The sequence below is a fragment of the Sarcophilus harrisii genome, chromosome X (genome assembly GCF_902635505.1).
Source record: "Sarcophilus harrisii chromosome X, mSarHar1.11, whole genome shotgun sequence".
NCBI lineage: Eukaryota > Metazoa > Chordata > Mammalia > Dasyuromorphia > Dasyuridae > Sarcophilus > Sarcophilus harrisii.
Window position 1 is genome coordinate 39,914,392 of NC_045432.1, and position 15,359 is coordinate 39,929,750.

Consider the following 15,359-nt stretch of genomic DNA (forward strand, 5'->3'; position numbering starts at 1 on the left):
TTTCTGACTTATTAACTATGTGACCATGAGCAAGTCCCTTAACCAATCTGAAAATCACTATAGTTTAGATTAGGTGTTATGGACAAGTTGTAATCTGAACTGGCACAGGGAATTCTGAATACTGCTGAAATCACAGGTCCTTGAACTATGTAGATGGCAGCTGTGAGTAATGTGCTCTTTGGGATCAGAGTCTCTTTAATATTAATCCTGGGAAAGTGAATTGAAGTTGATGCCATCAGGTGCCTACATGCTCTGTTGCCACTTAAGAGAAAACTAGCGACCGCTCCAATTGCCTGTAAATAAATGAGTCCTTTTCTAGAGAGAAAACATTTCTCACAATATCTATGCAATTTTTAAAAAGTGACTAGATAAAGAAATAGAGATTCTCTAATAAAAAAGTGTTTTTTTTAAATGTTGTCTGGTTATTCATAAGACTTCCCCAACAGGGAAGAATAAGGAACTACAGAACATTTTCCCCCCCAACCCCTCCCTATCCCTCTGTCACTGAAACACCAATAAAACTCCTCCACCTCCCACACTCTTCAGTGCCTGAACGGTGAGCATTAGCCAAGCATGCTGGGAGACACAAAACTGAAAGAAATGAGTTACTGTATTCAGATGTCTTGAATCCTCTTTCCATCCAGTCTACTAGATTCAGTTCTGTTCCTATAATCCCCTCATTCTCGATGTAGGCATTTGATGTACTGATCAACTCGTATTTGAACTGAGCAGAAGACAAATTAAAGACTAAAGTCTCTTTTGGAGAAAATGTCTGAAGGACAGCTCAATTCACCTAACCAGACTTTCCATTTAATCACAAATGATACAGAACCATCAGCAACTAGTATTTTCAATGATACTACGGTGGAGGGAAAAACTGAAGAGACATCTATAGGATCACGAATCCTGTGTACCATTTTTTTGACTTATTCCGTGATCATTTCGGTAGGTCTTCTTGGAAATGCTGTGCTCATCAAAGTCTTTTTCAAGATCAAGTCCATGCAAACAGTTCCAAACATTTTTATCACCAGCTTGGCTTTCGGAGATCTTTTGCTTCTAATAACATGTGTGCCAGTGGACGCGACCCAGTACATTGCAGATACCTGGCTGTTCGGGAGACTCGGTTGCAAGATTCTCTCTTTCATCCAGCTCACTTCAGTCGGCGTGTCGGTGTTCACACTAACTATTCTCAGTGCTGACAGGTGGGTTTTTCTTTCTCTTTCGTGTCTGTCAGGGGAGGAAAGTTGTGGGAAATGAGGAAAGGTTTTGACTTAGACTTAGCTGGCTGTGGTTTGGCTTCATGGCAGGATAACAAAAGTTTTTAAAAGCTCTGAACTTCAAATTATTGGTCTAAAATCTAGGAAGAGGTTGAAAATTACCTTTTAGGAGATGATTTCTCGCAGAATGAGAGGATGTACAGAGGAAAAAGACTTTCCCAGAAGGATAATTGTCTGCAGCAATATGGAAAATTATGTCTTTTTTTGTGGTGCATCAAGGTATCTGGCTTAAGGTGCCCCTGCACAGCCATACCTTATACATTAGTGCAGCCTAGTGGCACACAGGAGACAATGCCAAGACATCAGCACAGGTGTGAAATTGACCACTGATAGGAGGCTTCAACATACAGATGTTTGCATCTGATTAGCTTGGAATTCATCAAGCAACCAAGCTGTCATTTCTGGCTAGAAAGCAGCAAGGTTTTTGGCTTCCTGGGTTTGCTAAGTAATGTGATGGCTCACTTCTAATTTCTTTTCTCTGTAGTTGGTCAATAATATTTTAGATCTTGCAGAAATAAATTGATCCATTTTGATCTTTAGCAACTGATGGAAAGGACATTCCCTCATGGTAAGATTGCGACTGGTCATTGTTAGAATGGTCCTAGCCAGATGTATATATTTGTTCTGTAAGAGTCCTCCTTTTAGAGTACAGAAAAAATAAGACTTAAATGGTAACTGAAATTTAAAAGCCCACTAGAAACTCACAAGGTAGTATTGCCCAATGGTTCTCGCAGGAATAGCTTCCCAGGACTAAGTGGGTAAGAATTTGCCCTCCTAAATCATGAAGGGGAAAACTTCTCCTTCCCTTATTCTTCCTTCAATGGGACTCATATCTAATTTGAAGAATCACTCACCCAGGACTCATCTCTCTAGCTGCCAGACGAAAAGGCAATTTTCAAAAGAAGAGAGTAACAAGAGGGGTGTGTCGGCTGCACACCTTACCACAAGGCCTTGGAGCTTCTGCCACCACAACTTTAATACAAATGGGGCTGGGCAGATGAATTTATACTAATAGACAAGGTAAAATTTACCCCTGCCCCATCTGTGCACTGGTTCAGAATGAGAGGGATGTCATATGACATCCTATTCACGCCCCATCCCCAGAGAAAGGATTCCCTTTGATCCCATCAAAAGACAACCTTTTAGAGAAAGGTTACATATGGAGTTACTCTCACACAGAAATCAACACCTTAAGAGTTTACCATTGGCCTCAAAAAAGGAAAATATATGTAAGGATCTAAGCCTTCACATAGTGGGTAAAGGGAAGAGCTGCTATAAGCAAAAAAAGAAACATGATCTATTTAGGAGCTAGCAATCCAAATTGGATTAGCCAGCTGATAAATTATGGTAGCTCATTTCTGAGATCATATTGATCCCAGGCTGCCCTAATGTGGTAGAAAAAAGCACTGAGATTAGAGACAGCAGACTGGTTCTAGCCTGCCTCTAAGCTAGTTATCTGACTCTAGGCAAGTCATTTCTCCACACTAGGCCCCAGTTTGCAGACGTGTATAAAAAGAGGGGCTGACCTAAATGATGTTTAAGGTCCTTTGCAGCTCTCAAGCCCTGTGAGAATTCTCTTTGAAATTAGAGTTGGAGATTAACCTTAGAGATTATCTAACCAGGGGCTCTCAGCCTGGGATCCATGAACTCTTTTGGAAGAAACAGTTTCAGAATTTGATTTCAATATAACTGGTTTTCTTCAAAATCCTAACTGTTTTATACATTTAAGAGCATCATTCTGAAAATAGGTGCAGAGGCTCCAGATTGACAAAGGGAGCCAGAACCCATAAAAACCTCTTCTAGCCCAACACTCTCATTTGACAGATTCATAAAATGTGACCCAGAGAGCAGAAGTAGTTGATTCACTAGCAGTTACTTAACCACTAGCGTGCCAGTGTCAGGGTTGATACTAAAAGTCCAGGGCCCTGCTTCAAATCCAGTGCTATAGCATATACTTTAATATATTTGTTTCTTTTTAACATTCATTTTCCCTAATTTTTAGTAGCATTTTTCCATTTACAGGTGGACATTCATTTTTTTTAAATTGTTGAGTTCCAAATTTTCTCTACCCCTCCTTCCTCTCCCCCCGCCTTAAAAAGGTAACAATTTTAAATAATTATATATGACATTCATTTTTTAAAATTTTGAGTTCCAAATTCTCTCCTTCCCTTCTTCTCTCCCATCCATTGAGAAGGAAAGCAATATGATACATATGATGTATTTTTACAACCTGTGTCAGTGCCCTATCCTTCTAAACTTTAAACCTTAAAGACAGGTAATTTGTCATCAAATTTCCTGTCCCTTAGCACCTAAGCAAAGTGTGCTGAGTCATTTGCTGCATTGCAATTTCTCATGTTGTCTCCTATCATTTGGGATGGGAGGGGATGAGATGGGATGAGGTGGGATGGGATGTATTGCACCTTTGCCCACTAGGCCACAGGACCTTTCTGCTCTTGCTTTTGACTCTCTTTACCTCTGGTTACACTTGCAGATACAAGGCAATAGTGAAGCCCTTGGAACTGCCAGCCTCTGATGCATTCTTGAAGACCTGCGGGAAAGTTGCCTGTATCTGGATCCTGTCCATGGTTCTTGCTATCCCAGAGGCTGTATTCTCAGATTTATATCCTTTCTATAATGCTGAAAAAAATGAGTCTTTTGAAGCCTGTGCTCCTTATCCTGTTTCTGAAAAGAACAGGCAAGAGGCTCATTCTCTCCTATGTTTCTTAGTCTTCTACATTATTCCCCTCTCTGTCATTTCTGTCTACTATGTTCTGATTGCCAAAGCTCTTTTCAAAAGCACCGTCGAAATACCCGCCGAAGAACAAGAACATGCCCGCAAGCAGGTATGGATGAATCAGAGCTGACACTACCAGGAGGCCCAAAGCTGAGCTAGAAAGTGGAATTGCCCATCATTTAGTGAGAAAGACTTTAGGAGATTAGAAGCAGAGACCAGGGCAGCCACCAAAGCCATCCAATAGTAATACAAGAATCCACTTTTGCATAAGTACATTAAGCTTTACCAAAAAACTTTCTTTGCAACATACCTGTCTTCTGGGAGGTGCAAGTATAACCTCCATTTTGTAAATGAAGGAACTAAGGTTCTGAGAGGGAAGGTGACTGTACAAATGTGTCATTGTTTATAACAGAATGTTAGGCCTAGAAGGATAATGGAACTTTAAAGACCATCTAGTCTAACTCTTATGAATGCTACAACTGAGGCCCCAGGAGGGGAGACATGGACAAAACTGGCAGAGCAGAGAGCAGAACATAGCTCTTCTGATTCCTAGGCCAGTACCCTTCTGACTAGCTAGTGTTAATTCTCTTTCAAGTACTCTCCCCAAGAGGTTACTCATAGATTCCTACCATATTGCTAGGGCAAAATCCATTAGGGGAATTCTTCTTTGGGAGGTATTTACAACCTTAAAGAATAAATCTTGTTACAAGTCAAATCCTGTTTTTGGCCATATCTGGTCTTCCCTGGTCTGATTAGCCACCATATTTGCTAGATTTAGATCCAAATAATTGTAGGTGGTTTTTTGAAATTCAGTCCATCTTTAAATAATAAAGACCAATCACCACTCATGGGGTTAGATTAAATGATCTCTAAGATTCCCTTCCAGCTACAAATTCTGGGATCCCCAACAAGATCCCCTAATCTAAACAATGCATAAGGACTTCGAGTGATGGGTTACTTGCTACCTTCCAAAAGAGCTCATTCCACTTTAGGGTAGTTCCAATTGTCTGCAAACCTTGGGTAACATTACATGGCTTCCCAGAAATATGACCGAGCATTAATAGGGCTAGGTATGTTAAGCTCCCATAGACAATTACAGAATGAACAGAAATGTAATCAAGGCCCAGTCTCATTTGATAAGGGAAAAAAATCTCATTTCTCTTTAAAAATCAGTAGAACTTTTGATTCCTTCTGTCAAATACAGAGAAGCTTATGTACACAGCAGACATCTCAATGCTTTGCTTTTCAGTTAATTGGTAGGATCAGCTACACTATAGTGCTCCATGTGACCTAGTTAATTTCTAAGTACCCCAAATGCTCTGTTTATTTTCAGTTGCTAAATGACCTTTCTTCTTCCTTTGCTTCTTCACAGATTGAATCCCGCAAGAGAGTTGCCAAGACGGTGCTGGTGTTGGTGGGGTTTTTTGCTATCTGCTGGCTGCCCAATCATATCCTTTACCTCTATCGGTCCTTCAATTATCACTCCTCCATTGATTCTTCTACCCTTCATCTTGTGGCCACCATTTTCTCTCGGGCGCTGGCTTTTAGCAATTCCTGTGTAAACCCCTTTGCTCTTTACTGGCTGAGCAAAACTTTCCGGCAGCATTTTAAAACACAACTCTTTTGTTTCAAGATCAAGTGTCCCAGGCGTCCAGCTGTCCCCAGAAACCTGGCCACAGGCCTTGTTTCAGCCACTGGGAGCACCCAGGTGTCTGAAATTAGTGTGACCTTGCTCACTGGGTATGCTGGGAAGAAGGAAGAAGAAAGTGCCTTTTCAGTTATCAGTTAAAGCGGGCAGGCAGCAAGTTTTTTCCTAGTGTGTATGTAGCTAGGAATTGTGGGGATGAGTATAATACTGAATTACTCATCTTTTAATTGTATTTGAGATATTTAAGAGAAGGTCCTTGTCCAGTCAAATATTCTTGTCTCTGTGTGTGTATATATGTGTGTTATTTTTGTGAGTGAAAACTTGATATTCTAAAACTTTCTAAATTCTAGAGAGAAAACATTTAGTAGGTGGAGACTATGGTTATAGAAAGAGAAAGGGGAGGAGTAAGAGAATGACATCAACACAACACTAAAAATGTAAAAGATGACACATATCTATAATGCTTCAAGCTTTACAAAATATTTTCCTACTAACTGCCTCATGAGGCAGGTGGTATCTGTATCACAAAGGAAGAAATGGTGACTGAGTGAAGAGAAATGATTTACAATTCAGTACAAAGTATATATAGAATAAATGTAAGATAATGTTGTTGCAGAAAGGCACCTATACCTAGATGAGGAAAAGTCTTATTCAGGAGGTAAGAGAGAGAGAGAGAGAGAGAGAGAGAGAGAGAGAGAGAGAGAAAGAGAGAGAAACTTTCTAACTTAGAGGACCCAAACCCTTTGTGGACTGTGGAAGACATTTCTAAATTTTCTCATTTTCTTCTCATGTGATGGACACCAAGTTATGCCATTTAATCTCTGCTCTGCCATATAGATGCAAATTACATTATTCTCTCTGATTAGAAAAAAGTATCAAAAATGGAGATAATAAAGAATCTTTGATGCAATTTCTTTTTAGAAAACATTCTAATAATTGATGGGAAATGTTACTGTTTTCTATTGTTTTCTCTTCTACTATCACCAAAAGTTTAATGAAAATGAAAATGGGAATGTTTTGAGGTTGGCAAGTATGAATAACACACCAAGGTATAGTTCATCTACCTGTCTTATAGCTTCTCTAATCAAAGACAATGGAGTCTTACTTTTCTCTTCAATTTATTAACATCAGTCAAAAAGTTTCCGTAATGGACTGACTTTACATGAAAATGCAGTAGGTGATCACTTACATGGTATCACATGAAGGGAATAGGGAAGGGCAACCTCCCTCCCTCTCTGCCCCTTCCAAAAATATTATTGTCATAAACCAGCCACAATATCTGAGATCCCATCACTATGGATGTGTTATTTTGAGTTAAGCATTGCCCGCCTCCTCTATCTTGTTTTAAAATACAACTTTTCCTAGGAGTCCCTTCCACCCCAAAGTGAATAAGTTTATTCAGAAAGATTTAATTACAGAAAGTACATAATGACCTTGGTGATGATTCTGAAGGTGATTTCTGGGCATTCATGAGAACTTTATAGTTTTGAGGGTTCTTTATTTGTAACTTCACTTGCAAATTTATGATATTCCTTTTTCTTGATATTGTGATAGTGGTATATAAACACTATTCTTGTGTTCATGTGACATATATATATCTCTATGTACTCACACATACATATTATATATATATATATATGCATATATATAATAAGCATTACCTTTGTGTTTCGCACCACAATTAAGGTTTCTTTTGCTTACAAATGGAGCAAAAAAGGGAAGAGACTGAGAAAGGAGTGGGACAGAAAGATTTTCCTGAGGCTAACATCTCCTGAGGTAGAGGGGTAAGAATGCTATCCTGGTACCCAGTGAATGGAAAGAGGTCCAGATGAAGAAGTTGGGTTGCAGTAAATCTACTATGGGAGATCCATGAGAAGATATGGACAAGAAATGCACTAGTCAAAGAAGTAAGGGGTAAAGGAAGAAAAAAGGGGACAAAGCTGTAAATGCATGTGCAGAATCCAGAAGGAAGATTTCCTAAAGTGGAATCAATTCACTGAGTGGTGAAAGACCAAAAAGAAGAAGAAAAAAAAGAGGATAGTTAGAAAAGCAACATTATACCACTAAGTTGATTGTTTTTTATAAAGACTTTGCTATATTTGTTCTCTGGAGTATCTTGCTGGTAACATTCAAAAAGGGAGAGTTAGCCATGAAGGTTCCAATGGCTGGACTCTCTCCTTAGACATCCAGCATTCAGAAGCAGGGATCCAAATTCAAGTCTCTGATTTTCCACCTGTGACCACTAGCTTTTAGTACACTGACCATTCACAATCTTACACATGGACGATTTTTTGACTGTTTAAACCAGAGGAGTTAGAGGAGTTATCTCAGACTGTACTAGAAAAGTTTGGAAGCCATTGTAAATATTTTCATTCATGATGAGAAAAACATTGTTCAAACAAGGATTGTCCAGACTGTCTCTGAAAATATCAACAAGGTTTTGACTTTTGTTCAATATAATATAAATGTTGTTTCCTGAAATCAATTTTACATGAATAAACTTTAAGCATGCATATGAAAGTAAACATTTATATTTACATAAATTTAAGAATTAATTATATAAGTATAAAAATGAAAAACAGTATTATGATTCATTTTAATTGTTGCGGGGGGGGGGGGAGGGAGGGGGAGGTGTTTTCAGTTGTTTGTAGTCTGCTTCCTTTTAAATGGCTCACCTTCATGGTCCTGGGCTTTTCCGAATGTTGTAAAGAATTGAAAAAAATGGCACAACTGATTAATTCTGTCCTTCTAAAGTATTTTAATATGGGTTTACTTAAAAATAAGAAATTTCTGTATTGTATTAGTGTTGTGTTAAATTAATGAGTGTAATAAAGCAGCAGAAAAAAAACCAAATGAAATGGAGTACTGAAATTATTTTCTGTGATACTGACTTTCTAAAAAAAATTTGTAAAATAATATTTAACTGCTTCCATTTTATTTCAAAATTCAAATTTTGTTTTAGGTAACATAATCTCAAAATATTTTCATTGCTTTATAAGTTTTATGAATGAAGAAATTCTATCTCTACTCCACTACAGAAAACATTTTAGAAAAAGCAAAAGTTCCAGATCACAAAAATCAAAAGCAGTCTTTTGACACCTCAGAAAATTGGAACTCCAAGATCTGTTTCCATCATTCTCATTTGCATCCTCTACCAACAGACCATGCAGGAAACATAAATCAAATGGCAAAGTATCTGAGACAGAATAGTAAACAAGGGGGGAAAGCCATTCAGTAAATACGTTCCCAAGGGCCCCTTCCTCCCTACAATACCCCCCCACCAGTGGGGAGCTCTTCTAGTGACTCACACATCAGTGGGAGAAAAGAGCAGATCCCCAGAAAATGTACCCTTCTAGGTAGGGATCTGTCTAATGTTTTGGCTGGAAATTCATCCTGCTTAAATACACAGTTCTGGCTCCAGCAGCATCACCTCCCCAGTCACTACCCCCCACCCCTCCCCACCCCCAGCTGTCATCTGCAGAAGTTTTGTTCTTTGCTGCTGCTTTCTGTCCCTACTCCACTCTGGAGAAGTGTTTGTTCTTCTTTATAGTGACACTGCCCAGAATACCTGTCTAATCAACACTTTTTTTTCTGTTCCATTGTGCCTCCTGCCAGCAGGCTTACAAAAGGGGCTGTTGAGCCACTGGATTGCTCTCCTTTCACCAACTGAGTTAGATTGGCAGAATCCTATTCATCTTTTCCCTATCCTCCCTATACAGTCTCAGCTAAGAATCTCACCTTAATCCTGCACTCCAATCTCCCATGAAGAGGTGGCCCTTCTCTTTGCCAAGGACAGCTCCTCTACACTCTCTCCATTCCATCAACATTCCCACTCTTTCTCCAGCAGATCCCCCCCCCAATCATCCCCACCATCCAATCTTCAATCTCTCTCCATCTCCTAGCTCTTTCCCTGCTCCCTACAAATGCACCCATACTCCTCCAACCTTCACCTGTCACTTAATCCTACCATTAATCTCCAGTTCCTTCTCTCAGTGACTTCACTTCATCTTATCTCATTTCATTCTAAACCCTCTACAATAGGACTTTTGACCTTATCATTAAAAGGAAACTACTCTTTCCAAAGTCACCAACTATCTTTTTTATGATTTATTTTTTGTTCCATTTTATTTTTAGGTGTTGTATCTTCCACTTAGCTCTTCCCCCTTACCTTTTTCCCCACCCCAGAAAAAGCAAGAAAAATAAAACTATTACCAACATGTACAATCGAATATAATAAGGCTGTTCTCCACCTGTAACATGGTGATGTCATTGTATAGCTTGAAGAGAGGAAGGCTAGAGATCTCCAACTTCTTTTCCTTCTACCCTTCTCCAAGGGGACTTTAATCTTTGCCAGGAGGAGAAGCAGGAAGTTGGGACCAGAACCTTGGCTACTTGGCTATCAAGGGGATGATGAATTACAATTATATCTATCTCCTAGCTTGAATATTATTAATCTGAGGGGTGTAGTTCTAAGGTTCAAGCTAAACTTCCAATCACAATGCATTAAAGAGGAAGGGAGGACTCCAAGCTAAAGTAAAACTAATTTTCTCATTGGCCATATCCCCTCAATCACCCCATCCTCACCAAGTCTCTTTTTTATTTTTTTTAGTTATTTATTTATTTTCAAAGAAAGTCTCAATCTGTACTCTGAGTCCATCAGTTTTCTATATGGAGAGGGAGAGCTTATTCCATCTTGGAATCAGGATGCAACCCTCTGGAATTATGGTAGGTCATCGTATTGATCAGAGGTCCTAAATCTTTCACAGTTGTTTGTCTTTATAATACTGTAGTTATTGTATAAATTATTCTCCTAGTTCTGCTCACTTCATTCTGCATCAGTTCATTCAAATCTTTTCAGGCTTCTGCAAAACCATCCCTTTCATCATCTCTTAAAGCACAACAGTATTCCATTACATTCATAGGCCATAACTCGTTCAGCCAGTCCCAAACTGGTGGCAGTTCTTTACCACCACAAAAAGAATTACTATCGAAACTTTTACACCTTTGGATCCATTTCCTCTTTCTTTGATCTCTTTGTAGTATAGACCTCTTAGCCATATCACTGAGGCAAAGGGTATATACAGTATAACAGCTTTTTGGGCATAGTTCCAAAACACTTTCCAGAATGTCTTAGCTCAGTTCATAGCTCCACCAATAATACATTAAGGTAGCTGTTTTCCTACAGGCCTCCAGCATTTGCCATTTTCTCTTTCTGTCATCTTTGTCAATTTAATGGATGTAAGGTGATACCTCATTGTTATTTTAATTTGTAGTTTTAAAATTCTTAGTGATTTAGAGTTTTTAACATAACTATTGATAGGGTTAGAGTTAGGGCTCATAGGTTAGATTTCTTGTCTCTGAAATTTGTCTATTCATATCCGTTGACCATTAATCAACTGGGGCATGACTCTTAAGGAGCAAGTTAAATCAGCTCCCTATATAACTTAGAAATGAGATTTTTTTTTAATCAAGAAACTTGCTGCAAAAATTTCCCCCTCCAAAATTTCTGCTTCTCTTCTCATTATCATTGATCTCTTAATTGTCAAATCTAATGACCTTTTCTTAATCCTCATCTTTCTTGACCTCTGTGCAAACTCTGATACTGTTAATAACTCTCTCTCTCCTTCTGGATATCTCCTTTACAAAGTTTTTGTGTTGCTGCTCTCTTTTGGAACTTCTCCTACACGTGTGACCAGCCCCTCTTAATCTCTTTTGGTGATATTTCACCCAGATCATCCCTGCTAACTACGGGTGAGGGTCAGGCTCTGAACTGGACCCTCTTATTTTTTGCTCTATACTTTCTTGCTTGGTGATCAGCTTTTGTAGGTTCAATTATCATTATGCAGCAGATTCCCAGATTTATAGACATCCAGTCCTAATTCCTCTCCTGAGCTTCAGTCTTGAATCACCAACTGCCTTTCAGACATTTTAAATTGGACAATCCATTGACATCTCAAATGCAGTATGTCTAAAACAGAACTGATAATTTTTCCCTCTTTCCAGATTTCCTCTTACTAGCATCTTTCTCACTCTCACTTACCCCATATATCCAATTCATTGTCAGTTTTACAACGCTTCTCATGTATATCCCTTTCTCTCTACTTACCACCACCAACTTAGTTCAGTCTCTTGTCACCTCTTATCTAGACTATAGTAGTAGCTGTCTAACTGGTCTCCTTACTTCAAGTTACCCCGCAACCTAATTTATCTTCCACTCAAATGCCAAAGTAATTTTCCCTATTGGAAGCCTGGCATTAAAAGTCTATCACAACCTGGTTTCCTCCTCTCTTTCCATTCTTCTTGAACCATCCTCCACTTCACACACTCTCCAATCCAGCCACATCAGCCTATTTGCTGTTCCTCATACATGACACTCCATCTCCTGTCTCTCTGCCTTTCTGTTACCTGTCCCTCAGTTTTTTTTTTTTTACTGATCATCAAATTTTTAATAGTGTATAAAACAGGCTTGCTTATTCTAGGAAAAGATGCCTTCCAGAACTTACATTTCTTTTTTTTTTTCCCTTACTTCTCTTTTTTTTTTTTTTAATTTATTTATTTTTTTATTTAATAGCCTTTAATTTACAGGATATATACATGTGTCCCTCAGTTCTTAAATGCTCATCTTATCCTTGCCTTCTAGCTTCTTTGTCTCTCTTCAAGACTCAGGTCAAAACCCCATGTTCTGCAGGAGGCCTTTCCCATTTGTCCTCACTCCCAGTGCCTTCCCTGAGCTCACACTATATAGCTGATATGGATAGAGGTTGTCTTCTCCATTAGCCTGTGAGCTCCTTGAGACAAGAATCCACAATTTTGACTTTCTTCATATATCCAGGCCTTAGCATAGTAATTGCACATAGAATTCATTATAAATGATTGTTGACTGACTGTGCCCCTTTATGAGGTCAGTGTCTCCCTGGGGACCAGAGACAAACATATCATTTTCTTTTGTCTTACCAGCGAAAGAGTAAGCTATGCCACAAATGGCCCTGAATCTCATAACTCTAAGAAAGTACAAAAAATACTGGAGGGAAAGGCATGGAGCAGAGACTTCTACTCAAAATCCCTGGTACCACAGCAAAAAAGTCTCTACTCCCTTTACATACAGAGGAGCAAACCAAACCTCTGAGAGATTAAGTGATTTGCCCAAGGTCTTATAGAACATAAGAGGCAGAGGCAGGATTATAACTCAGGTCCCCTAATTTCAGTTATCATCCTTCCCCCCCCCCTCCACTACAATACATAGTCTCTTCTATATAGCCTATAATTCAGATTTCTTCAGTTGGAGGGATGAATACTCTTGCATCATTTTTAGGAACATTTATTCACAATAAATCATTAACTCATTCTCTTAAGGACTACACTACAATAATATCAACATAAGAGATGTTCTTTAAGACTAGAAAATGGTTTGGAAGAACTAATAGAGCAATGTATTCCTGTAAAATAGGATGGGTATTTTCCATATAGGGCCTTCAAATAGTCCAGAGATAGAAACCAGAAACAAAATCCCCTTCACTCAAATGCCAAAATGACTTTCCTAAAGTGAAGTCCTTACTATGTCACCCTGTTACTCTAAAAACTTCAGTGGCTCCCTACTTCCTTCAGGATCAAATACAAAAATCTTCTGTTTGACATTGAAAGCCTACCACAGTGGGGAGGATTCTGGGAAGATGGCAAAGTAGGTTGGTAAATTTCAGGCTCTCCAGATTTCTCCCCAAATAGAATATATTTGTACCTCTGGGGGAACATAGACCTGTGAAAAATCAAGAAGATTTGGGGCACAACAGGGATCCTCTAGGTACAACCAGAGAAGAAGTGAAGAAAGACCCTATGCCATAGATTAATTCCTATGAAGTACAAACCCTTCAGGGCTAGCTCCACAGAAATACCAAGTGGGGACTTCTGGCTAGATAGGTGTGGCTGGAGCCTCAGCAGGAACCACAGAGACTTTCATCTCCTGGACAAAGTATAGAGTCAGGGTTTGAGTCCAAAAAGACTGAGAAAGAACTTTGGCTGATTAGGAACACTAGGCCAGGTTGTGCTGCAGAGACATGGCCCTGAGCAAGAAGGTACCACTATACCAGGTGTGAAAAAGCAGTGGGATAGGGATGCTGCTGGCTGCCAGTACTTGTTGTGGGGGGAGCTCTTGCTTTGGAGTTCCAGATCAGGGGGAGAGCTCAAGTGAAGCTAGTGGCACCATTCTCCCACCCCATGATTAGAGGTCCTTACATTAATACTTCTTATTTTTAAAAAATGAACTAGCAAAGAGAGAACCCCAGCATAGAAACCCCAGCATATGAGAACAGGGAAGAACAGGGAAGACCAGGGTTCATTTTCAGAGGAGGATAATGAAGTAAAAAAAAAGCTTCTACCCCAAAGAGTAACGTGAAATGGCTTCCTGCCCAGAGAGAATTCATAGAACTCAAAAAAGAATTTAAAAATCAAATGAGAGACATTGAGGAAAAACTAAAAAACAAAAATCATCCAAGAAAAAGAAGATTATGAAAAAAGGTAACCAACTAGAAATGGAGATAGAGTCTCAAAGATGAAAATAACTCATAGAAAATTAGAATTGGGCAAGGGGAAGCCAGTGAAGCTGTGAGAGACCAAGAAATAACAAAACAGATTCTAAAGAATGAAAAAATGAAACAGAATGTGAAACATCTTATAAGAAAAACTATAGATCTAGAGAACAGATCAAGAAGAGAAAATATAAAAATAACTGGACTGCCTAAAAGTTGTGACTAAAAAAAAGAACCTTGACACAATAATACAAGAAACAATCCAAGAAAATTGTCCTAGAGTGATAGAACATGAGGGGAAAGTAAAAACAGAAAAAATCTACTGATCACCTCAAAGAGATCCTTTGTGGAAACCATATAGGAATATCATCGTCAAATTTTGAAACTCCCAGATCTGAGAGAAATTTTTGCAAGAAACAAGAAAAAAAATTCCAATATGCTGGAGCTATAACTAGAATTGTACAGGACTTATCAGCAGCCACAATAAAAGACTGCAGGTCCTGGAATCATATCTACTGACAAAAGAACTAGGCCTGTGGCCAAAAATATCATATCCAGTAAAATTATCTATAATATTGAATGAGAAAAAATGGACATTCAACAAACTTGCAGATCTTCAAGACTTCCTATCAATCAAACCCGAACTTAATAGAAAATATAAACATATAAGTGCCAATATCAAAGATCAGTTTCAAGGAACTCAACATGGACAAACTGTTTATGTTTTTTACATGGGAAATGTATATGTTTAAGATTGACATCAATAATAGGGTAGTTCAAAAGAAAGACTGGGACAGAATTAAGATAAAAACAGTAATAATGTTATACAAATGAGGGGTAAAAGAAAAACAGATACAGAGGCATTAGAGAGAGGAGGAGGGCTCATAGTTGTTAAAATCTATTCAAATAGGGAATGGTTTCAATAGGCAAGACATATATATATATATCATGAAAGGTATAGCACCATCCAAAATCTATAAAGAAATAAGAGGAAGGATGGGCAGATGGAAGCAAAGGGTGAGGGAAAAAGACAAGAGAGGGATCCATGGGTGGAGGGAGGTTAAGTAATAGTAAACCAAGTTAAGGAGCAGAATTAAAACAGAGTCAGCAGGCATAGGAAAGATATGTATCTATGCATGTAGGGAGGGGCGGGGTGGGTATATGTATGTATATGTATA

General features: G+C 38.7%; 1 protein-coding gene across 1 annotated transcript; it reads left to right on the forward strand.

Moving 5' to 3' along the window:
- The first annotated feature begins 609 nt into the window (after positions 1-609).
- On the forward strand, positions 610-7,145 carry BRS3 (bombesin receptor subtype 3). The gene is made up of 3 exons (XM_031944478.1): positions 610-1,202; positions 3,769-4,120; positions 5,384-7,145. The coding sequence occupies exons 1-3, from the start codon at positions 769-771 to the stop codon at positions 5,798-5,800; spliced, it is 1,203 nt and encodes a 400-aa protein (XP_031800338.1). The 5' UTR covers positions 610-768; the 3' UTR covers positions 5,801-7,145.
- Positions 7,146-15,359: the final 8,214 nt, after the last annotated feature.